At 41.7% G+C, this 25477-nt stretch overlaps 1 protein-coding gene across 2 annotated transcripts; it reads right to left on the reverse strand.

The window, feature by feature from the left end:
• Window positions 1-15878: 15878 nt before the first annotated feature.
• Window positions 15879-24984, reverse strand: LOC309566809 (keratin, type I cytoskeletal 47 kDa-like). Of its 2 annotated transcripts, XM_082272124.1 has the most exons (9): window positions 24319-24984; window positions 23085-23167; window positions 20020-20176; window positions 19044-19205; window positions 18460-18585; window positions 18155-18369; window positions 17586-17617; window positions 17466-17525; window positions 15879-16243 (listed from the first exon to the last, which is right to left on the reverse strand). In XM_082272124.1, exons 1-9 carry the CDS (start codon window positions 24913-24915, stop codon window positions 16143-16145), a joined length of 1533 nt encoding a protein of 510 aa, XP_082128250.1. In that variant the 5' UTR covers window positions 24916-24984; the 3' UTR covers window positions 15879-16142. The 2 variants fall into 2 exon arrangements, with proteins under 2 accessions (XP_082128250.1, XP_082128249.1); XM_082272123.1 differs by having other exon boundaries at window positions 17466-17617.
• Between the last annotated feature and the right edge of the window lie 493 nt (window positions 24985-25477).

Raw genomic sequence — 25477 nt, forward strand, 5'->3', positions numbered from 1 at the left:
CTTCATTTTTAATAGCAGTTCTGTAATTGTTCAGTTTGTCAGTAAAAAAATGTGCTCCGTCAGTAAATTTACAGTGTTTTGTCAGTAAAAAATGCTTCAGGAGGTTGGCAACACTGCCAGGTGTGTCAGAGAGTACCAAGCTGCTCACAGAGTCGTGGCACAAGAACAGATGACCCGATACATCAGGCGGCTCCTTTGGGGGTAATCACTACAGGTGTCTAAGACTTTATCCTTCTGTGTGTGAGGCCTGGTGAAGAAATTTGGCCACTGGTCATGGGAAGGTGCTAACCCACATGTGCATGGGTGCAGCTTGGTGCGGCGATAATAATTCACACACAGTCCAGTTTTCTAAAGACATGTGGCAGTATACATTTTGCCCTAAATGTATGACAAAATTAGATTTTACTGGATATGTTTTATAACAAATAGTAGAGAATATTTTTTTTTCCCAAAATTTTGGTCTTTTTTCATTTATATCACAAAAAAAAAAAAAAAACAGTGGTAAACAAATACCACCAAAGGAAAGCTATATTTGTGTGAAAAAAATAATAAAAATTTCATTTGGGTACAGTAATGCTTAACTGGGCAATTGCCAGTTAAAAAGCGCCGTGCTGAATAGAAAAAAAAATGGTCTGGTCATGAAGGGGGTAAAACCTTCTGGAGCTGAAGTGCATATGTAAAGAGCTTTGTAAATTGTTGATGTTGTATACAGTAAGTACCTGAAATAATTAAATAATGCAACCTGGACCTCTCAACTTTATACTTATGTAATGTGGACCTCTCAACTTTGTATAAATGCAATGTGGACCTCCCAGATTTCTACAAATGCAATTTGGACCTCTTAACTTTTTACAAGTGCAATATGGATCTCCCAACTTTATACAAGTGTAATATGGACCTCCCATCTTTATACAAATGCAATGTGGAACTCGCAACTGTAGACAAGTGCATTGTGGACCTCCCAACTTTATACAAATGCAATGTGGACCTCTCAACTTTATACAAATGCAACGTGGCACTTGCAACTTTAGACAAGTACAATGTTGACCTCTTAACTTAGACAAGTGCAATGTGGACCTCCCAACTTTATACAAATGCAATGTGGATCTTGCAACTTTAGACACATGCAATGTGGACCTCTCAACTTTATACAAATGCAATGTGGCACTTGCAACTTTAGACAAGTACAATGTGGACCTCTTAACTTAGACAAGTGCAATGTGGACCTCCCAACTTTACACTAAGGCTCTGAGCCTGAACCTTACAGAAAGCCTATTTGGCGCTACGTGTGAGGTGGGCAGTAACATAATCACGCTGGGACTAGGTGGAGCTGTGTATGCAGAGGATTGTATTGTAAAATGCTCATTTTTAACTTCTGAAATGTGAGTGGATTTTATATGGAAATAAATGCTTTTTATTAGTGATTTGCACTATGGTTCTTTCTTCTTGCCTCCTATATGATTGGCACCATGCAGAGAGCTGCTGAGAGCCACTGATTTGGAGTGCAGCCAGTGGGAGCAGTGCCACTTATAACACTGCAAAGTGCATATAGACCTCCTTTAATTAGTGAGGTCCATTCAAACAGGTGAGAAGACACCTATAGGTGGGGTGAAGAGCACTGTAGTGATCAGAGGCAATCACTGAAGACTTTCTGGTGTATGAGACTGCAACACTTTTTTTCACGGACATTGAATCATTTATTGATGGATTGTATATACAGTAAAACCTTGGTTTGAGAGTAACTTGGTTTAAGAGCGCTTTGCAAGACAAGCAAAATTTTCAAATAAATTTTGACTTGATATACAAGCGATGTCTTGATTTACAAGTAGCCTCAAGTCACAGCTGAGTATAAAATAGAAGAAAGGCGCCTCTAAGTGTAGCAATATGGTTAAATTTAATGAAGGTACAACATTTAGCAACTCACATGGTTGATGATTGGAACAGGGACATCTAAGTATGCAGGCATCCAGGCTAAAGCTGTCCACATAGACCGTCCTCCGCACCGCCATCTACGTCATCCCTTCCATGCTGCCCCTCGCTTTCAGATCGCTTTACTGCAGGGTGGTCTTCCCGGTCAGGATTACAGACTGGCAGCCGGCGGTGCATAAGATAGTCTATGCGGACAGCTTTACCCCGGATGCCTGCATACTTAGATGTGCCTGTTTTATTCATCAACCATGTGAGTTGCTAAATGTTGTACCTTCATTAAATGGAACCATATTTAGAGGCACCTCTCTTCTCTTTGATACTCTGTAGCTCCTGCTGGATTTTGCTTCTAATCCCCTTGTGGAAGCGGCTATTTGTGGATGGACATTTCATGGTTACACAACCTATCGCAATGCTACAATCTTTTTATATGGACTATAAACTGAAGGACTTATGAATAAATTGTTGTGGAATGAATCATCTGAGTTTCCATTATTTCTTATGGGGAAATTCGCTTTGATATAAGAGTGCTTTGGATTACAAGCATGTTTCCGGAACGAATTATGCTCGCAATCCAAGGTTTTACTGTATATTTAAAAGAAAAGATGGATTCACATTAATAAATAATTTATTATATATACAGTATATGATTTTAACAATGTTTTCAGATATTTATGTATGCACTATAATTTAAATGCACTTTATTGAAGGAGAGTGCTGAACTTTTTTGTGAGGTCAACCTGCCTCAGTACTTCTTCTAAGACCCTTAGCCCTGATATAAGCAGTGTGTTCACTCTTGGGAGCAGGGCCACTGTTAGAAATGATGGGGCCCTGTACAGCCCCAGATATTTTACTATATATAATATACAAATATTAAACGATATTTTCACAAAAAATACAAGAGAATCATTATTAGTAGACACAAACATTCCGTCATACATAAAAAAACATAAATTCCATCTTCAAGGCAAAATTCTCCCCAAACAATAATGCACATATTCCACCAACTTCTAGTTCCAAACTCCTCTCCCAGCACAAATCTTTGCCCCAACCCCCCAATCCCACCCCAGCTCAAATCCAACCTTAACTTCTTGCCATCCACGCTATAGCCGAAGTACGGCTACAGCGCGGACTCGAATTTCCGGGAGGCCGTCTTTATACGACCTCCCAGAGGCAGTCTCCCCGCGTGCTCCCGCGAGCGCACATCGGGGAAAATCTGTGTTGGCCGTGTCCCTTGGACACAGTCAATCACAGATCGTGGTAAATGGCCAATCACAGCGGCCATTTACCACGTGATCGGCCCATGCAATGAGAGATGATCTCATATGTAAACATATGAGATCATCTCTCATCACCAGCGCTCCTTCCTCACACGGAGACTGCAGTGTGAGGAAGGAGGAGAGCCGATCAGCAGTCGGGGACACAGTGGAATGTAATCAGGGCATTGATCACCAGTGCCCTGATTACTACAGAGGTAAAAAAAAAAAAAACAATGTGCCCACCATCAGTGCCCACAGTGCCCTCCATCAGTGCCCCCCATCAGTGCTCACAATCAGTGCCCATAGTGCTGCCAGTCAGTGCCCATCAGTGCCTGCTCATCTAGGCACTGATGAGCACTGACTGGCAGCACTATGGGCACTGAGTGTGGGCACTGATGGTGCTGCCCATCAGTGCTCATCAGTGCTACCCGTCAGTGTCCATCAGTGCCACCCGCCAGTGCCCATCAGTGCTGCCTATCAGTGTCCATCAGTGCCGCCCGTCAGTGCTGCCCCTCAGTGTCCAGCAGTGCCACCTCTGTGCCCAGCATTGCCACCTCTCAGTGCCCAGCAGTGCCACCTATCAGTGATCATCAGTGCCGCCTATCAGTGCTCATCAGTGCGGCATATTAGTACCTCCTCATCAGTGCCCATAAGTGCCACCTCATCAGTGCCCATAAGTGCCACCTCATCAGTGCCCATCAGTTCAGCCTATCAGTGCCCATCAGTGCCGCCTCATCAGCGCACATCAGTGAAGGAGAAAAATGTATTTATTTTCAAAATTTACTAGCAGAAAATAAGAAAAACTTTTTTTTTTTCAAAATTTTCTGTCTTTTCTTTTTTTTTGTAAAAAATAAAAAACCCAGAGATGATTAAATACCACCAAAAGAAAGCTCTATTTGTGTGAAAAATAAAAATGTCATATGGGTACAGTGTAGCATGACCGCGCAATTGTCATTCAAAGCGTGAGAGCACTGAAAGCTGAAAATTGGCCTGGATGGGAAGGGGGTGAAAGTGCCCGGTAGGCAAGTGGTTAATCCCCCTCCTAGCACACATTCCCTTTCTTCTCAGACGTTCTATCCTAGACAATTCTTCTCCCCAAAATCCCCCCAATCCCTCCTATTAGCCCAAAATCCCCCCATCTCCCCTCCCAACACAAATCTTCTTTCTTCAATCCCCCACCTAGGAAAAATTCCCACAAATCTCTCCTCCATCCCCTCTAAATTTCCATTCCTAGCACAAATTCTTTCTCCCTACCCAAATCCCCCCCCCCCCCCAGCACTAATCCCCCACCCCCTCCTAGCTCAAACATCCCCTCTCATGGGTCAAACTCTCCTCCTAGCACATATTGCCCCCCCTTTCTTTCTTCTACCACATACCCCCCCCCCAATTCCTCTTTCTAGCACACATTCCCCCTCCCCAAATCCCCATTACATTTCCCAACACAGATAGCCCTCCCATCCCCCTCGCCCAACTTACAAGGAGGAGCCACTAAGAGCCATGAGGAGAGGTGCTGTGTTGTGCGTTCATCTATACAACACATGAGACAGGATTGCTCTTACTGTAGATTGCACTGTACACACACACCGCCCCCTATCTCCTCCATGGGCTGCTCACCTCCCGGCAGCAGGAAATGTGGATGGGGGTGGCAATCAAACTGTGTGTGTGCAGGCTTAAATGCAATCTACAGTAAGAGTGATCCTGTCCCATGTGTTGTATAGATGAACGCTCTTCTGACAGGAGGGAGAGCACAACACAGCGCACCTCCTCCTGGCTCTTTCCTCTCTGCTCCATGCTCCTGTCTCCTTGTTTTGGCTGTGAGTGTGGGCGAGAGGGAGGAGCCCAGCGGCGACCAGTCAAGGGGGGGCAGAACTGAAATCTGGGTGGGCCCAATCCCATCACCCCCTAAATCTGTCCTGTTGTGTCTCTCAGCAACTGAAAGCTGGCGGGAGGGGGGGGGAGACCGACTCTCAATTGCTGGGTGAGTGACACAGAGGGCAATGTTCCTTTTCTGCTCCACCGATCCTCATGCTGTCCAGGCCCCCTGTGTGCCCGTATCCCCTACAGGAGGACTGGTGGTCCCCCCTATCAACGGCCCTGCTTGGGAGGGTAATGCAAATATCAAAATGCCTTGATGGGAATCCCTAGACAGGCTGTGTTTGCATGCAGACCACCCTAGGTAATGTGTACATGTGATGCTGGGCCTTCATGAATAAAAAAAGTGAATAAAAGGGGCCAGCCAAGGGCAGTCAGGATGAGGCAAAAAGCACTAGATGATGCTGAATGTTTTTCAGCCAGAAAATTAGGCAGGCTCTAGCTAACTTGCTGCAGCTTCTAATGCAATGCACACTGGGAGGACAGAAGAATGTTCAACTGTGCAAGAATGAAGGTAAGGCTGGAGTTCAGCTTTAAACTCACCAACATGCTTCTTGACATTGTCTTGATAGTTGTAGGCCTATTGACATTGAATCAAAATGTAATTTTTTTGTCAATTCGTTTTTGCAAATCTATTTATTTGATCACATTACCAGGGTTATAGTTTTTTTTACTGTATATGACGGTTTTTGAACTGTTTTTTTGGACTGTTTTTGACTGTTTCCTAAAAAAGTATTTGTTCAGTGGAACAGTCGTTAAGATAAGAAAATATTTTTGGAGTGTCTGTACTGTTAATGTGATGTTTTCTGTAAATAATTAGTTTGTTATTTTAGCTGTACCTATGAGATGTCTAAAAGCAATTATATCCCTAGGTGTGATGTATGGCATTTGGCAGTTCTCCTTTTTATAATGTACGGATGTGTAGTTCTAGTATGTTAGTTGGCAAGAACCCAATTTTTGCAAGCAGATACATTGCTATGAGAAAAGAAGATTTAAATTTTAGAGCTGAAATGAATGGCTAGCCCTGAGGGGTCTGATCCCATGGGTGGGAACTGGTAAAATTAGATTGTTAAACTTTTAATTGCATGTGAATGATTGAGTGACGAGTGTTTCTACTTACTGATGTTGTTAATAAACCGGTTTATGAAGTTCCTTTAAGGTAATTTTGCGATAATGTTGATTTATGGCTCTAATTTGTCATTAAAGGGAAAATATATTTTCTTAATAAAGTAATATGTTTTAAAATTATTTTTTTTTACAATTTAAAGTGGAACTTTAAAATCCATAATAGATGACTTCAGGCTGACGCCTTTGCAGGTATAGCTATGTAAAACATTAAAATTAGGCGCGTATACTGTTTAAAATACTGCACTGTGGCTTAAGGTATGCCCGGATTGGCCTCTCTGCTTGGCGTTGTCATCAGCTAATGGACTACCACTGCTTACTTCCGCCAGTCTGTGACATCATCTTTGGGCGGCTGACACAGTTTACCCTCTGCAAGCAGCCATCACGTCCTGGTGTCCCGACCTCCTCCATCTGCCCTGGTGTCCCCAACTCGCCTCAACACGGAGAACGCACAGGATTTTGCCCCTGGATCTCCCGACCCACCAAGCTACACTACGGTTCCCCTATGGGAACCCCCGACTGTGGCCATCTTTCTTCATCCCGCTCGGTAGCCTGGCTGATTTTTCAAAACACACAGGAGACTCCTTGTCATTCATGTGGCTCCAGACTCAGGAACATCTATGCTTGTCTATCGTTTTTGGTTCTACGGCGTTGACTGATTGGCCGTTTCCTGAGAACCTGTATGCCACACAATTTTTATGGAATAAAACTATTGTTTCTATTGTCCAAGGAATGGTTATTTATGGTTTTTCTACGGAGCAGCGCTTTTCCCCATTTCTTGGTCTTTTCATGTCTCATTGTTCTATGAGTTTGGGGCAGCAGCGGCCATAGCTTAGACAATATTTTTCTATCTGGGCAGTTGTCCATGCGCCTGGGAATTTGTTGTTTTTTTCCAGTGCTCAGTACAAGATTCTCCCAAGGACTCTTTGGTACGTAATGATTCCCCAGGTGCAGCCCTTCAGAGATCGGGAAATCTTTAGTAAACTTTAAAAAACACACACAAGCAGGTGAAGGCTCCTCGTGCATTACCACCAAACAATTTATGATTAAATATAAACCCCAGAGCTATTGCTTCCTCTGAGGAAAGGAGTGACCTTCCTACAACGTGTAAGCTTTCCGACCAGATGGTCTATGGAAGGGACACATCATCCATAACTGAAGCATCTATGTTACAGGCCTGTTGTTTTTAAATGTTTGTGAGTAGCCACTTGGCTGCAGTTTAATTAATTAATACATTGTTTGGCGGTAATGTGCGAGGAGCTTGCACCCTCTTGTGTGCGTTTTTTACAATGCACTGTCTCACTATGCTTTGCACGTGCTCTCTATTCTCGGCACTCTGCCTAAAACCAGAGCCACTAGAGGCTGATCAGCTGACAGCTTTAATATTTAAGAGGAGGCAAGAAAGATTTAAGAGGAGGTAAGAAAGAATCAGGAATGACACCGACTGTGCGGAGGGAACACAGATTAGGGAGAGAATAAAGAAAAGCAGGAGAGATGACAGGACAAACTCTGCTGCCAGAGGATGCAAAAGAGTTAAACTTACAGATATAGCATCTTGTCTTATCTCCCTGATTCTCTCTCCCATATCCCTCCTGGAAAGCTTCTGTCAGCCTTCCTCTATCTGAGCCAAGACATACAATCAAGGCTGGAAATGTAATATTTAAATTGAAGAAAGTAACATATAGTTTTTGAGACCAAGGAAAGGGGGCATGTTTCCAATAAGGAAATTACTGCTCTGGGCTTCAACAAAATGGCAGCCTTCGGCAAGAAGGAACAGGAGCAATGCTGTAGACAATTTACAACGCACAGTAATTTTAGTAACATAATTATTAATGGGGAATGATTGTTCTTTTGTTAAACAGCAATTATTGTTATCAAACTGTTATGGGTAAAGTACCGCTTTAAAATATTTTTTATTATCTTACAAATAAACATTTAAAGCCCAATTCCAATTTGGGCAATTTGGTAAAAATGTGTCTCCCATCAGCTTGGAAAAAATAAAGAAAGCCACAGACTGGACTGGCCAAATTTCGATCCATGTATGGGCAGGCTGGTTGTACAGAAGTCAATTGATAGTGTAGAGAGTGAGCCTGAGTTAGGTTAAGAGAGGGTTAATGGAAGAGGGTAAGTACTTCCCTTTCAGGCCTGCTTATTAGGCAGCTGGTCAGAGAGGCTGTGGGGAATGGCTGTTTTGCTATCAGTAGTGCTTAGTGAGGAGTGCTTAATGCTGCATGGAAGCCTGTACCTTTGACTTGAACCTACTGGGTTAGCTTGCCTGAACTGGGACTTTGCAATGTTATATGCTGTGGCTGGGACACTGAGTCCTTAAAAGGACTGTGTTATACTAATAAGTAGAGTTTCTTGTGTTGTTTTGAACGGCCCATGAAGACAAAGTCTCTCATTTTTGTGTTGCTTTTGCTGAATTAAGCCTTTTAGGTTGACTGAACAGTCTCACAGCTGCCTTTTAACCCCTCGGATCCCAAAAACTGGTGGAGGATGTGGACAGTTTGAGGGGTGTAGGCCAAACCCGTGTCACTAGTTAAAGCTGTACAGGCAAGCATCAAATAAAGCAATGGAGGAACTGATTAAACAACTGATACTGGTTAATACACATGCACAGGCAGGCCAGGAGCGGGTCCTAGCACAGGCAGTAGCTGCACAGCAAGAGACAAACTGCTTACTGGTGGAACAGATAGCGGGCTTACAGAAGGCAGTAACCCAGCAGACTGAAGTGGTGAGAGGTGACCCCATTGTGAAGGGTGACACACGGAAGGCCGTGCAGAGGACCATGCAAAAGATGATGGCCACAGACAATGTTGAAGCTTATATAGCAGTGTTTGAGCAGATTGCAACAAGGGAAAGTCTGCCTGAGAAAGACTGGGTGGATGTGCTGGCTCTTTTGCTGACTGCAGATCCCCAACAGGCATACTGTGACTTGGCCCCAGAGTCAGCACAGGACTATAAACTGCTGAAGGCAGAAACCACAGCCAGGCTGGGAGTAACTGTTGCTTTAAAGGGCGAGCCGAGTTCATAGCTGGTGCTTTGACAGGGCTAAGCCTGCCCAGGCGTATCATCTAATGCACCTATTCCAGGATTGGCTGAAACCTGAGGAAATTACACCGGCTAAGATTGTGGAGCGAGTTGCCCTAGATGGGTTTCTGCATGGTCTTCCTAAGGAGCTACATCAGTGGCTGGCTCAGTCAGAGCCCCAGTCCCTGGATGAGATCCCTTGATGAGATGGCTGCCACAGTTCAACGGTACAGCTGTGTAGAAAGCTTGTGTGAGTGCCCTTCTGCAACCAGAAAGCTGGGACAGACCCAAGAGGTGCGTTCCAGTGCCAAGATGGCACCTGTAGAACACATGGTGTCTTCTCGGGTGCCTGACACTCTTGGAAACCCAATGTCAAACCCTCCTGAGAGTTGGCAGGGGGAAAAGAAATCCTGTGAGGTTCGCTGTTGGTCCTGCCACCAACTGGGTCATATGGAGGCCCAGTGTCCAAGGTGGGAGAAGCCAATGGAATGTGACATGGCTGGACACGGCTCTATGTTTGCTTTTGTGGCTGATCCTAAAAACAATCTAAGTCCGCCTGAGAGTGTGGTGCAGGTTAATGAACAAGAGGTTGTAGCACTTCTTGACTCAGGGAGTGGAGTTACTCTGCTCTGATTGGACAGGCTTCGGGGAAAGCTGATACCCAGAAAAAAAGATTGGGGTGGTCTCTGTACATGGGGTTGTCAAAAACTATCAAATGACCTTTGAATTGGAGTGATCCCAGGGTTGCAGAACTGGCATAGCGATGAACTGTATCAGATGTGTGAACCTGTAAAAGTTGACTCAGGTAACCTGGAGGTGTTTGCAGGATTGGAAGTGGAAAATAGGTCCTCTTGTCCTGAGTGGGATTTGTCAGATCTGGGGGGCTCCTGGGAGGATTTTTTATTAGTGCTCATATGAGAGACTGTGCTTTGATCCCCGCCAGAAAACCAACCAGTTGGAAAATGTTCTCTCAATCAGCGCTGCCGGCTATATCCAGCAGTGCTGATCAGTGTATTCTGATGGCGGGGAAGTCTCCCTATTGTCAGAATACAATAACACAGTAATTTTTCATTCAACCCACTGCTTGAACGAAAAAAAAATGACTCATGTACCTTACCTTATACACCAACTATTCTGGTGCTGCTCATCTCCAGGGTTGAAAGACACCCAGAATAATTTAACCCACTTCCTTTGAGCCCAGGGGGTGAAGGCTCTGGCCTTGCAGAATTATGCTGCAGAGAGTGGTGCCACATCATTAAGAAGAGACTTGTAAAAAGATATGCCTATGTACTGCTTTTTTTTAGGGGGAGGGCTGTCAACACTAGGGATGGGCTTTGCTGAACACACAAGCAAATGGGGTGCTCGGCGGGAAGTGGCCCATAATGCACTACGCTTTTGCAGTACATTGATTGCTCATGATTGAACAAAGCATGCACCTGACCTGTAGGCTTTGGCCAATCACAGCACAATGTACTGTGAGAGCCATTATTAGCCAAAGGCAGAGTGCCAATCATGGCTCAGGGGCTAAGTCCACAACCCACACTATATAAGGCTGCTGCTTACATGGCAGCTGTGCATAGTGTGTGACAATAGAGATTAGGCAGGTAGTTAGTGGATAGTGAGTTCAGTCAGTTTAGTGCAGTCAGTGTAGTGTAACGGCATACTACACTTTTAAAATGTATAGATATGTTGTAGTCTTGGCCCAAGACTCTTGGGTCCCCTCTCAGTGCTCCCCAAGTTTTGTGTCCCTGTCACTTATGGTTTGTGAGCAGTGCCATGTCCAGCGGACAAAGATTTCCTATAGACACCAATGTTAAAGAAAGGGAGCAGTGCCATGTCAAGCTGACCAATATTTCCCATAGATGCCAATGTTAAAGACTGGGAGCAGTGCCATGTCAAGCTGACCTAGATTTTCCATAGACACCAATGAGCACTGAAAACTGAAAATTGGTCTGGGCAGGAAGGGGGTGAAAGCGCCCTATATTTAAGTGATTAAGGGAAACCCTATGACAGAATTAAAAAAAAAAAAGGCGAGGGGTCCCCCCCCCCCCAAATCGATACCAGGCCCTTTGGGTCTGGTATAGATTTTAAGGGGAACTCTACTCCAAAAAAAAAAAACGGCGTGGGGTCCCCCCAAAATTTACACTAGACCCTTATCTGAGCATGCAGCTTGGCAGGCAAGGAAAGGAGGGGGGAGGACGAGTGAGCGCCCCCCCTCCTAAACCATACCAGGCCGCTTGCCCTCAACATGGGGAAGGTGCTTTGGGGGTGCCACCTTGTTCCTATGTTGATGGGGACAAGGGCCTCTTCCTGGCAATACTGGGCTGTCGTTATGGGGGACTGCGAGTGGGGGTCTTATCGAAATATGGAAGCCCCCTTTATCAAGGGGGCCCCCAGATCCCACCCCCCATGTGAATGGGTATTGGGTACCGTACCCCTACTCATTCACCAAAAAAGTAAAAACCACAGGAAACTGTTTTTGAAAAGTCCTTTATTAAAAAAAAAAAAAAAATATATATATATATATATATATATATATATATATATATATATATAGTGTCCCTCAATGTAAATCCATCGTCAATCACGACGCCCGCCGGACCTGAAAAATAGAAAAAATTATGACATCAGAAGGGGGAAGTGCCACCGCATGACATAGCCGGGAGGCCCCACCCCTTTCCTATAAAAGAACTATCAAAGCTGAAGATTGGGCATACGGCAAATAGCAAAGCGTTTTTACATTTTTTTATATTTTTCGGGTATAGGGGGGCATCGTGATTGACAATGGATTTACATAGAGGGACACTATTTTTTTTTCTTTTTAATAAAGAACTTGCCTGTGGTTTTTACTTTTTGACAATTTTTTGGTGAATGGGCATGGGTACGAAGTACCCGATACCCATTAAAATAGAGGGGGGCAGGATCTAGGGGCTCCCTTGTTAAAGGGGGCCTCCCGATTCCAATAAGCCCCACCCACTAACCCCAACAACCACAGCCCAGGGAAGAGGCCCTTGTCCCCATCAACATGGGGACAAGGTTCTTTGGGGTAAGGGGCGGAGCCCCCTTGCCCGAAAGCACCCACCCCCCTTGTTGAGGGCATGTGGCCTGGTATGGTTCAGGAGGGGGGGAGCTTGATCGTCCCCCCTTTCCTGACCTGCCAGGTTGCATGCTCAGATAAGGGTCTAGTATGGATTCTGGGGGGGACCCCACGCCATTTGTTTTTTAAAGTTTGGTGTGGGACGCCTTTTGCTGTAGCAGGCTCCATACATCGTACAGATGCGTCACTTTACCGGCACGATATTTAAAGGAATTTTTCTTTTTTATTGTTTCACTTTAAGCATAATTAAAATTACTGCTCCTTTAAAAACGACTATTTAAAAAAAAAAATGTTGGATTGATACATGTCCCCCAGGGCAGCACCCAGGTCCCCATACACTTTTTATGGCAATAACTTGCATATAAGCTTTTAAATTAGGACTTTTTCACGTTCGTGTCTCATAGACTTTAATAGAGTTTGCATGTTTGCTAGAACTTTTCCCTGTTCGAGATGTTCTGGTGCGAACCGAACAGAGGGGTGTTCGGCCCATCCCTAGCCAACACTATGTACAGCAACTGAAGGTTTTCCACAACTGATGATTAACAATTATTTTCTATGTGCCAACAGGTGGGTGGAAGTGCATTGGGGAAAAAATGCTCTGGCGCTCACTTGAAGAAAAAAAATAATGGTAAAAAGGTAAATGTGTGCTGGCACACAACGGAGACTAGTGGGGACTATTAAAATGGAAAGTTTTAGCATGCAGTACGGGCCCTTACAGCTGCAAAGCTGCATCAATAAGGGGGCAAGGCTGGTGAGCTAAGAGTTGGGCTTCAGTGCAAAGGGCACCTAACACACTGGTGCCACAGAACATTATCTTTTACGCTTGAGAGAAAGTTCAGCAGTAACTGATTGCTTTCAACTTTCTGCCTGAAACTAAAAGATTCTCCAACAAGGGGTAAATTATACCCATCACCATATTTTCTGTCAGAAGAAATCTGATGTGGTTGTTTGAAGTCTTGAAGCATTTATTCTTCTTACTGTATTTTAGTTTTTAAAATAAATAAATGGTGTTATCTGTATATATTGTAATGCCAGAAGCTTTGCTTTTCGATTAGACAGAGTCAGACCCAATTTTTTTTTGTTTTTTTTAAGGTAGCGAGAGTCCACACAGCAGGTAGGTAGGTCTCAACCTGGCCACAATTCAAAAACTTTAGCAGCTTCTTCACAGCAATGGCCCAAAGGAATAAACCCTAATCTGTCTAGCTCTAAGTATACACTACATCAGGGATCTTCAAACTACGGCCCTTTAGCTTTTGTAGAACTACACGTCCCATGAGGCATTGTAAAACTCTCCTTCATTCACAGACATGACTAAGCATGATTGGAATTGTAGTTCCTGAACAATTGGAGAGCCATAGTTTGGAGAACCCTGTACTACATCAGAAAAATTTAAAAGGGAAATGGAACTTATATCCAAATCCCAAAAACAAGAAATGTGTTTTTTCTTGCTCGAACTAGACACAAACTCTTTCTAGTGGGAAAATGTACCTTGTCTTCTTATTTGCAAGGTTCCCACTATACAGTGCCTCTTTGTGGAGCAACATACTCTGGCTTCCACAAGGTTTGCAAGAATTTGAGAAAGGGAGAGAGCTTTGAAGGCAGCTGCCTCCACTATCAATGGCATACTTGCCCTTGATTTCTACTGTTTTTCTGGTCATGCAGCACTCTATTTAGCCAAATACACAAATAGAATACATATACTGTATACAATTGTTTTACCTGTCAGAGGATTTGTATTTCTGTGAATCCAGTACTGAGATTGACAAAGCCCTGTCACACAGCACAGCCCTTTCTGAAATACGCAATGCTTCTTTCCTGTAACAGAGTGGGCACAATTTATTTGTGCACACCTGTCATGGGTTTTTCTCTGCCCCTCCTGTTTTCTTTTTTGCTATGTGTTAAGTGTGCTGGGCTAATTTTGTATTGGCTTGATTCACTCCTTTATTCATTTGGGCGCTCCTGTGGCAGGTAAGTTCTGCCCAATGGTGTACGAGGGACCTGGCCAGGTGTCTAGGGGCCTCAGTATATAAAGGGGCCTTGGCTTATGGTCAGCCTTTTGGCTGGACAGTTTGAGCAAGAAGAGCTAAGTCGCGTCTCCGCCCGTCACGAGCACTTTATGTGGTTTGTCACCTTTGTATCAAAGGGGGACTTTATTATAAATTAAAAGTTATGTTTTGCTTGAGTCATTATGGCAAAGCATTATGTGTGTGTTATATGAGAATTTAATGGATTCATTTTGTTATTTGCTAAAGGGTCTGAATTTTGAAACCAATAAAAGTGCCAGGGCCAATTAACGCCAATTTCTCTATTTTGTGTTTTCATTAGTTTAAATATGATTGTATTTGGTATGTTTTTTGGGTCTTTCATGTGGAGAAAAATCCCATGCAGTTGGATAACATTTACAGGTCTTACCCTTCCCCGTCTATGAATGAACAGGGAAGGAGAGGCAGGACACCCAATAACTCATCTCTCGGTCACTCTACTCTCTCTTACTATCAGCATATCCATTTTAGCAGCACATGAGCACTGCAACATTCCTGAATGGCGTCTTGTGCTGCCTTTCCCTCTCCCAGTCTAAACCCTGCTGTATAGGGGATTGTAAGAGACTAGTGCCAGGTCAGATTTTGTGGGGGTTGGAGTGGACAATCTTGTCAATGAAATCCACTGGAAATCTCCATCACTATTGACCACTATCATAAGCACTGTTGCCTTGCTGCCCTTTTCAATTCAGGGAAATCGAACACTAGAACACAATCATGGGAAGGAGCCACACTAGTTTATTACCTGACTGTAGGACTCTTTAGTAATAAAACAAGAATTCCAATATACTCAAAAACAAAAATGAAAAACAGTAAACCCCCGCTCCATCGTGCTTCAGTTTATGCGGTCCCGTTATATTGCGTTTTTTTCTGTAATGTTATTTTACTAATTAAATCTTGCTCTGTCTCTCAGTATCTTTTATGTGTTTAAATTAGATTCTATTGTTTTAAAAGAGTGTTTAACGACCTTAAAATGCTTTTAAAAGTACAGTGACTGTAAAAAAACATGCCTACAGTGTATTTTAATAGGGTTTTTCTATTTCGCGGATTTTCACTTTTCGCGGGTGGGTCCGGAACGTAACCCCCGCGATAGAGGGGGGTTCACTGTATAGGTATATCAATGTCATTCACACCATCAGATGAATGTCCACCAAAGAGCGCAGCTTATGTGTTTCTTATGCCCTCTTCCTCGGAGCCCTAAGGGGGCGTAAGCTGCGCCCCTTGATGGACATGCATCTGATGGTGTGAATGACATTGATATACAGTACCTATATGTCATTTGCTATTGTGAGTATCTTGGAATACTTGTTTTATTAATAAAGAGTCCTACAGTAATGTACTGAGCCTCCTTCCTATGCTCATACTTGTGTATAGAGCCACATTATTTTGAGTCGTTATAGCTGCCTGGAGTTCAGCTTAATCAAACAAGGTCTATGATCAGCCAGAGTTCTATCACTTTAGCTTAAAATGTTAATAGCGATGTTCTTTGTAGTACTAAAAATGCAATTATTTATCAAAGGAGACCATGTATAACTTGCATTGGAACAGTTTATTTTGAGTAGCAAAACAAAGCAAAGATAGATTTTCAAAGTACAAATACGAAAGAGAAGAGAGCAATACAACTGCTCTGAGACATGAGTCGCCTACAGAGTGCTGAACCATGTGATCAAGGAACATAACGATCATGTGGTCACTTCTAGACAGAATACAGAACACTTAAGAAGTTTTTTTTACAGGATTCCATTTTGCTTGAGCAGGCACGTCTGGTGAAATTGCTGGTCATTTGAATATGTCTCATTCATCAGGTACTTCTTGTTCCTTAACTTTGGTTGCTACAACCTTTCCATTCTCAATGATTTCCTCGACCACTTTCACTCTCTTTGTTCGTTTTGTTCCTAAACATAAAAGAGAATAGATAAATTATTATTAAAAGCAGTGTTCTCATATGCAATGGAAGGTATAACTGCTAGAAGACCCCTGCCCAAAGAGTTTTAAAACCTCTTTAATAAATGTGATCATTGCTCCCTGTTTGTTATTGTCATGTTGCCACCTAGATAGTCTGTTTCCTGGAGACATTGAATATGCTTTGACTGCAAGCCTTTCCAGGGTATACCTATCCTTTTGACTCTACACTGAACATTCACTACTTTAGTCTCTGAAGATGCACTACCATCACCAGGGGCAGTCCTTCCCTTGACCATACCAGTGCCAGTGCACTCATTGCAAAGGGGCCCAGATGATCAGAAGGGTAATAAAGAGCCAAATTATATCCTGATCATCAGTCTCATTATGAGACAAATCCAAGTACTTCTGGGCCCATGGCCAGCAGCACAGGCTACTGTAAACTTACAATATTCTTTCCTGCCTAACAATCCATTATATATGAAATGGATAAGCAGCCCTATATGCAGTGCATTCGTTGGTAATGTATAGCATTTAATTATCAAAGTCAAAATAAAGAACTGTTATTTTTAGGAGCCAACTGTAAGATTCAAACCTGTCCTGAAATGGAACCTGAACCTCTTATTATAATTACTGACATGCAATAGACCAGTCATTCTCAACCAGGGATTCATGGAACCCTAAAGGTCCTCCTAATGTTTTGGGGAAACATTGAGCTGTGGTTGACTGACCTCCTATTTGATGGTGTCTGCACAGTTTATGGGCAAATGCCACCTGGCAGAACTATTAACCACCACAGTAAGGGGGGCATTCCTTCCTTTGGCCAGCAATGTAAGGGGCATATTTCCTACTGATCCCTAATGAATTGGTTTGGGCTAGGTTCCCCAAGAGCTGAAAATGATTTCAAAAAGGTTGAGAAAGGCTGCAATAGACCATAATAAACAAGGAACAAGCTTAATATTTGGATGTGTCCATTCAGAGCAATGAAAACAAAGCTCTCATTAAAGCCCTATTAAAACACCTAAGCATAACTGGGTGATTCACAATGAAAAAGGTTGATTTGGTTGTAGGCATATCTCCACAACCTGTCATTTTTGTACATGGCCCAATTATATTGCTCTTTTTAATGCTTAAAGTTGTTGTTTTGTTGTTTAGAAGGGCTCCTAAATTGTACTTATGTCACATTTTAGATGTTAGACCCTGAAATGTAATCACCTTGAGATCCTGAAGCACTTCCAGTTTGAGATCCACCTTTTACTGCACCAGATCCTGATCCTGCACCGGATCCTGATCCTGCACCGGATCCTGATGCTGCACCGGATCCTGATCCTGCACCGGATCCTGATCCTGATCCTTGTCCAGTGCCACTGCAATTATTAAAGAAAATGTTATGTTGGCTTTTCAAGACCACTCCAAGAACAAAAAAACAACTGACTATTTGTTCCCAGGGTATTCTATTATGCTGTTCCTCATTAGCATCTATATTGTATGGTAGCATGGGCGCCAGGCACTGACCATGGGACATTATGGGCACCCATAAAGGAAACTGCTGAATCCGAATGAAATCTGCACAAAAACAGAACATATAAATGTTGTGCAGGTGTCGTTATTAATTGTTTAAAGTACTCTAGTGTGTTGTTACATTTCACTATGAAGGAGTCTGCAATGGATGCTCTTTTTTGCATTAGGGTAGAAGGACTCCATAGAACATAATTAAGGTTTATGTTTATTCTCATTGATAACAAGACATAAGTAATATACAATGTAGTGACTCATGACTTTATTACTGCTGTCCTACTTTTAATTTGCCAATTCTGGTGATGCCAGTGCTATACCAACTCTTTCATTTTCTGGGGATACATTATTCCCATCATTTCACATCCCAATATACAGAATTTTCTTACCTCTCTCCTTCCAGGAGTTTGCGGTATGTCTGAATCTCGTTCTCTAGTTTTGTCTTGATGTCTAGCAGATCTTCATACTCTGCAGTCTGGCACTCTATCTCTGATCTGATCTGTGTCAGTTGCTCTTCAATGCCAGTAATCTGTGCTTGTATCTGGGAAATTTTCATACAGTATTGTCCTTCTGTTTCTGATAAGTTTTCTTCAAGAGATTTTTTCTGTTCATGAGAAAACAAACAAACCATGGAACTTGTATATTGACACAATCACGCTGTCTACCATTATGTGTTATGCCTTTAATTTTGTACCATGGTCAGTAGTGACTGAAGCTCAATCTCCAGTGCTTGAAGTGTCTTTTTCAAGTCTGAAATCTCGCTCTTGCTTGTCTGTATTTGTTCTACTCCAGCTGATATTTCTTTCTTCAAACCTTCGCTCTTGGGATAAAAAAAAAAAAATGAAATAAACAAAGCCATACATTGAAGTATACAAAGATCATATGTATGAATAATGATAAATATCTGAAAGAACCCTTGAATGGTTTCTTTATCAAAAGTAAACCACAATCTTTTCTTCTGTTCATTTTCTTTCAAAAATACAAAATAGTCAACCTGGCAATATCCTACAAAATGGTTTAGGTCATTCAGAATAGTCCATTAGCTGGCAACACTTAAACTCTTTAAGGATCTCCTAGTGGCCTTCTGAGACATGTACTCACAAGATTTTTTGGTCAGCTTATGAGTTCTACAACCAGGAGAATTGCCTGATTAGAAACTTCCTTTTTTGAGTTCCTACACGATGTCCCAGCCACCTGCTTCTATTAGTGTCATACTATAGCTTTTTTTAGAGAATCCAAAACTTCAATATAGGTTAATGAAGATAAAATGTTCCTTACTGCCTTCTTAAATTGTTCTTCTGCCTCCTTGCGATTCTTTTCAGCCATAGCCTCGTATTGTTCTCTGAGATTGTTCATCTCCTTTAGAAGGTCATTTCCTGGTGCAGCATTCAATTCTACGTTAACGTCGCCAGCAGATGTTCCTTGGGATCCCTTAACCTCCTACAGATAAAAAAAAACACAATAGCTTGTTAAATTAATAAAATACAAAAAAAAAAAAAAAATTTGCTTTTTTCATCTGCCACAGTACTGTTTTTTTTTTTTTTTTTGCAATATGTCTTTGGTCTTCTGGGTTGAATGACAGCCAGCATCAGCCAACCCACTTTCTCTGAGCCTAGGCTGTTATTGACCCATCCCTAGCCTGTGACTAGGCAGTGAAGCAGAAGCACCACATTGATGAGCTCATCTCTTTGTCATTGATTTTCCCCTCTATCAGCATGCTCCATGTCAGCACATAAACTGACCGGCTCCGTTTGCTACTTTTGTCCCACTCCACTCTATGCTCTGAAGAACAGGAGCTACAAGAGTCTAATATAAATTTAATAATCATGAATACAGAGCTGAATTATTTTAGTATTTTATATCTGCCTTGGGCTCAGTGTTAAAATTTTAATTCAGTCAAAATGTTTCTCTAATTTTGGATGAAGAAAGAAAATTAGAACCCATTTTGAGTGACAATGGATTAATCAGATAGGCATTGAGCAAAAATATGCAATTGGGCACTGAAAGCAATAAAAACCTGATTGAGTCCTAGCCTTCCTCTACAAAAATAATAAAAATATTTTTTATTTCTGTCTACGTTGCTGTGGGAGATACTGTATTGCTGCACTTCCCATTTGGTGAAACCGTTGTCATCGGAAAAGGGTTTCTAATCCCACCTTAACCTATCCAAAACTAAAAAAAATCATTTTGGATGGATTTATACCTTTAAACTAACAAATAGAGGGCCTCAATAAAACTTTTTTTTAGATTTTACCTCCTCGTGGTTCTTCTTGAGAAGTAAAAGTTCTTCAGTAAGACCTTCAAACTGAGATTCCAGATCAGATTTGGCCATTGTCAATTCATCCAGGACTTTACGAAGGCCATTAGTATCAGCTTCGACACTGCGTCGGAGAGCAAGTTCATTCTCATACCTAGCAAGGTAAACAAAAAGATATATGTATTGTCAAAAAATTTGCAGATATACCGTTTGATTTTGGTCAAGAATTTGTACTTAATTTTTTATTGAGGGTTTATAATGTCATTACAGAATAGGAATTTGTAACAAATATTGTACAGTAAATTGAATAGTGCATTGACAAGAGATGAACACATGCAACTGTAAGTCTCCTTACATTCTGTACAGCTCAGATGTGTAGGTAGTATTAAAACATATGTACATATCTTTTCCTAGTAGTTACTGAGTTTGACAAAAAGAAGCTTTCTCTTGTAATCAAAAGTTAGGTGCCTGTGTTGGGGATTGGTGTTATGGTGGAATAAAAGGCTTAGTCGAGCTCTGCTTGTTACTTCACGATAGGTTACTTAGCGTATGATTATAGAGCATAGGACATATTAAGGGAGATTATGGGGAGATTATGGTTGGTGGTGTACTGAGCAGCACATTAAAAGAATAGGCAAAATGGAAAAGGTAGAAAAATATGTAGGTGGGGAAGGCAGTACAGTGGGGGCCAGTCTTGGGGATAATCCACTTCAAAGGGCTGATAGTGACCAGTCATTAGACCAAGATGGCAAGATTGAACAGCTAGAAATGTTAATTCTGCCTAAGCATAACCCTTAACAATAAGTCTTGAATCCTGAAAAATAGTGGAGCACTCCCTGATGTGTGGCTGTGTCTAGGCACATGCAATCTCTAGCATAATAGCTGTATGTACAGTATATCTGCAGTGTGAGGTCATCCAAAGCTGGCAATACACTAGTAGAATTTTGATCACAAATTTTATTTTTGGAACATTTATTTGATTTTCTAATAGTTAATGGGGTCAAATCGATGATTGTTTCTGACTGTAGTGATGAGAAAATTTGAAAGAGCAGAATGAAAAGCTTTTCTCGAATCAACGAAATTCTAACTGAATGTGGTTTTCGTTGGGGGGAAAGAATCATACATATTGTAATGGGCATGTTCTAGGCAGAAAAAAAAACAGTTTACTACATCTGGAATTCCATTCAAGTACCGGGTCTGGACAAAATTTTAAGGGCTTTCAAACAAAATTAGTTGAACCAATAATAGCAAGATGGAAAAAATTAAATATTTAGTATTTCCGTGTGAATGTTCAAACAAATTTCTACTGGTTTATGGCCATCTTAAGGCAGTGTGCCTGTGACTGCCAGTGTCACAAGATTTGGTGATGTCACTCCGGTAATACTCACTGTTCTCCTAAGGGCCTGCTGGAAAGGAAGTAAAGAAAGCTGCATCTGGCAATCTTAATTTCTGCTTCATTCCTACTGGGCTTCTGTATTTTCTGCACTGTACTTCTGCTGCTTTTTGATCATTATCCCACCAGTCATCAGGGAGGAAGCTTTGATTTTAGGAGGAAGAGCCCTGCTTATCTACTAATATGGCCACCTCTTCCTCTACACAGAGGCATAATGTGGAAAAAGTCAAAAATGGGGAGAAGATAAGTGGCAGAAAAATACTGGTGACTAGTACTTTGTCTTCCTTTCGCATTTTTGGTCACAGCTTCCACAATTCAGGTCCTCTTTTATATTAACTTGCCACATTTAATGCAGAAAGTGCTAGGAATTGTGATATGTTTTAATGCAATTCTTTAAAGTTAGCATTCTTAGTTCATCTTTGGTGCCATGGGAGGAAGAAAACACATCAAGTCTTGCTTGGGTTGACAGCTGTTGAAAGCCTGTAGGACTGTCAAAGATGCATGACAGTCAACGGGATCTTTCATGCCACTTAATCAGCTGGCTGAAAACCACATCCTTACTTATTACTTAACCACTTCTGGACCACCCACCGTGTATTAACGTTGCTATTTTGACGTTAAATATCGGAGTTATGGAAGCAGATAGTTGCCATATCTTTACATCTTCTTACATGGCCAGCAGTCCTCTTTTACATAAAAGTGGTCCCAGTGGCAGATTTACCACGGGATCACTTTTATGGGTGTCATGAGAGGTGCTCATTCCCCCCTTACCGGAGCCGTCAGTAGTCAGTAGCGCCTCGCCTGATGGGCAGGAAGACGAGTGAGGGCAAGATGGCCCTCACTCAACTCTATGCCCTTGGAGGACCCGAGTGACATCAAACTTTATTTCCAACCATTGGTCTTAAAGGGCCAAATATGGGGTAGTCTGCCTAAGAATTCCCACTCCTCCAGACTGATATGCATCCATGAAGACATTTTAATATATGAATAACTCCTCGACATACTCTTATCAACTGTCCAGTAAAGCCTTGTGGGAGTATGTCCTCACATCTAGGTTTAACTACTAGTGGCAGCAAGTAAAGGGACTGTGTTGCTTAAATTCTTAGACTCAAGAACATTGGTCTTCCAGATGTTTTTGGAGAGGATAATATTTATAATAGCCAGTAATATTCTTAACTAAGGAAAAGAGTTGGAACAAAAATGAAGGGATTGCACCTGAGAAGACCTTAGTATATCCTGGTAGGGTTTTGTAGTGACAGAAATACCACGGTGAGAGTAATACAATTTATGTAGTGCGTTGTAGCTTTGTTGGTGGGGGGTATGATTAGTAACATATAATACTATCAGAAGTGTAATACCAACATCAATCAGACACTGCCAGGTTTGTGATAAGGATGCAAATGAGCAAAGTCTGCAAAAGATAGTATTACGATATTTAATTTTCCCATATTACTTAAAGCAGTGGCATCTGAATTCCCCTATAGGGGGCTCAGATTCCCATATTATCCTGGTTCTGTAATCCCAAAAAGTTCTAATACCCAAAGGATGCCCAAATGTCAATTGGAAGAGCAAGTTTTAGCTGGTGACCTAGATGTTTTCCTTCCTCTTAATTAAGTAATCATGCTAACCAATGGCTTTGCCTTTCTGACAGACATTAAAGTCAACTCACTTCATTTTGAAGTCATCTGCTGCCAGTCTGGCATTGTCACTCTGCAGGATTATCTGGGCATTGTCATTGTTGGCTGCAATGATCTGTAAGAAACAAATGAGTACATCAATCCCTGTTTTAATTCTAACATCCCTACAAGATGAATACATCTAATCTGATGAAGTTAGTTCAGTACAAAAACAGAATAAAAAGGTTTACCTATTTTATTTTTGCCAGTGTTAGGTTATTGTAATAAAATTATCTTTTAGTAAAAATAAACAAAGAAAATGGACACAAATATCCAGACTGGAGTGCCCACACTTTTAAATAGGGTAACTACCATAGGGTAGGGTAGCTACATTTAAATAAAAATTCCAGCCACACTTACTTAAAGGAATAATTTTCAGATCTGGCCGTCTGAGTTTGTCACGGCTGGTAGCTTGGTGGTCCAGTGCCACAAGTAAAGACTTTTAGTGCTAAACACATAGCCCATCATCACTTGAAACACTTTGCTTTTCCTCAAAGTGTATGTCAAGTCAATATTTTTAAAAAAATTTTAGAATAGGGATGGAATAGAACCACTCTTGGGTTGGGCCTCTACATCTATCCTGGGCTCCATTTGAAAGATTTCCCCTCCCTTACCATCCTGGTAACAACATTTCACCAGACAGTAACGTAAAGGAAAAATCTACAAGGACACAGACGGAAATGTAAAAATTTTCATCAAATTAAGGCAGACTAGAACTACTGTTAGCTTTTCATTACTGTCTGTATCCCTCTGCGGATTTATCCTCACGTATTGACTCTAACAGAGCCTCAGATAGTAGTAAATACTAAACTGTTCCAATTCTTTCCCACACTGATCATAACTATGGCTGAACATACACTTTAAAATATCGACGTTAAATTTTGAAAATACTGTGTCCATTGTAGGTTTGCTTTGTTGAAATATCCTTTCTCATATCTATCTTAAAGAAGTTTTATGAACCTTTTAAATGTTTTATAGTCAGGCAAATCAGTTGTATTGCATATGTAAAGTTTTTAAAGTATGCATTTTCATTAAAGCCCACAACAAACCAACATGTACAAAGTGAGAAAAATTATTCTCCTAAAAAATAAATCCTGCTCTTTTACACATATGTTTTAATATCATTGACATGTTACTGGTATAATCACTGCAAGAAAGGAATACATTTTTGTTACAATAAATCCACCAATTAATTTATTGTAGCCAGTTAAATAACAAACAACTTACTTTAGTCTGTAGATCTGCAATAGTTGTAAAGTACTTGGAGTAGTCTTTTCCTTTTTCTCCTGTGCTACCACCAGATCTTTGTTTCTCCAAAAATTCCTTAATCTTTTTTTCATATTCAGCATTTTCTGCCTCTAGCTGTCGCACTTTGTCCAGGTATGAAGCCAAACGGTCGTTAAGGTTCTGCATTGCTTGTTTATCATTGCCACCAAAAAGGCTGTCACCTCCTCCATAGCCACCACCTGCACCTCCAAAGCCTGCATCAAAACCACCACCAAAACCTGATCCAGCACCACCACCATAGCCTGCTGCACCACCACCACCACCACCAAAGCCTACTCCAGCTCCTTGGCCATGGAATGCTCCTCCACCCTGACTAAAACCACCAGCTCCCTGTCCCTGACCGTATCCACCACCTCCCTGACTGTATCCACCACCTCCCTGACTGAATCCACCACCTCCCTGACTAAATCCACCAGCTCCCTGACCATAATCTCCGCCAAAGCCACACTGGCCATAACCACCAGCACCTCCACCAAAGCCTCCTGAGGTGGAGCCCATGCTCACAGACTTGGATGATTGTTTAAAAGAGTAAGACATGTTCAAGCAAAAGGTCACCCTATCCAGAGAAAAAAAAGAGCAGCTCCAGTGGAAAGAGTGATTTCTGAAGAAATATCATTCTTTATATATATAAGATCTAAAGGGTGTGTCGAACCTGAATATTAATGTTTTCTTTTTCTTCAAGCAGTACAGTTGCTTGCCAAGGATTGCCACTGTTTATAATTTTGATCAATTATCATTAATCGGCTTGCATCACTCTAGCCGCTGGTCTTCTCCCTTATGATGTTTGTCGCGTTGGCATGATTTTCTGGGTGGAGTAGACCAGAACACCTAATAAGATAAATCATTTACATTTAATTTTCCCTAATAATTATCTATAGGGATGTGCAGTATGATGAGACACAACAAAACTAGATATGCTTTGACATACAGGTTATTGTTATCTGCTGGGAATTGCAATTTTAGGTGGACCTGATAATAAAATTCCCATAATGACACAATTTCTACAATAGTGGAAAGAACCTATTCACTATAAACATCTAAATCCAGTATGAATTTGTTCTACTCATCTTAAAATGTTTAATTGTTTTTATATGTTCAT

Source organism: Pelophylax lessonae (genome assembly GCF_965119305.1).
Source record: "Pelophylax lessonae genome assembly, chromosome: 11".
Lineage (NCBI taxonomy): Eukaryota > Metazoa > Chordata > Amphibia > Anura > Ranidae > Pelophylax > Pelophylax lessonae.

What these genes read in the sequence shown, in the direction of transcription:
- LOC309566809 (XM_082272123.1), bottom strand. Translation starts at nt 24,915, where the DNA reads ATGTCTTACTCTTTTAAACAATCATCCAAGTCTGTGAGCATGGGCTCC. An exon ending in AAGAACAATTTAAGAAGGCA is followed by an intron (nt 18,586 to 19,043) that starts GTAAGGAACATT and finishes TTTTATCCCAAG; the next exon opens with AGCGAAGGTTTGAAGAAAGA. An exon ending in AAGTGCTTCAGGATCTCAAG is followed by an intron (nt 16,244 to 17,465) that starts GTGATTACATTT and finishes TTTTATGTTTAG; the next exon opens with GAACAAAACGAACAAAGAGA.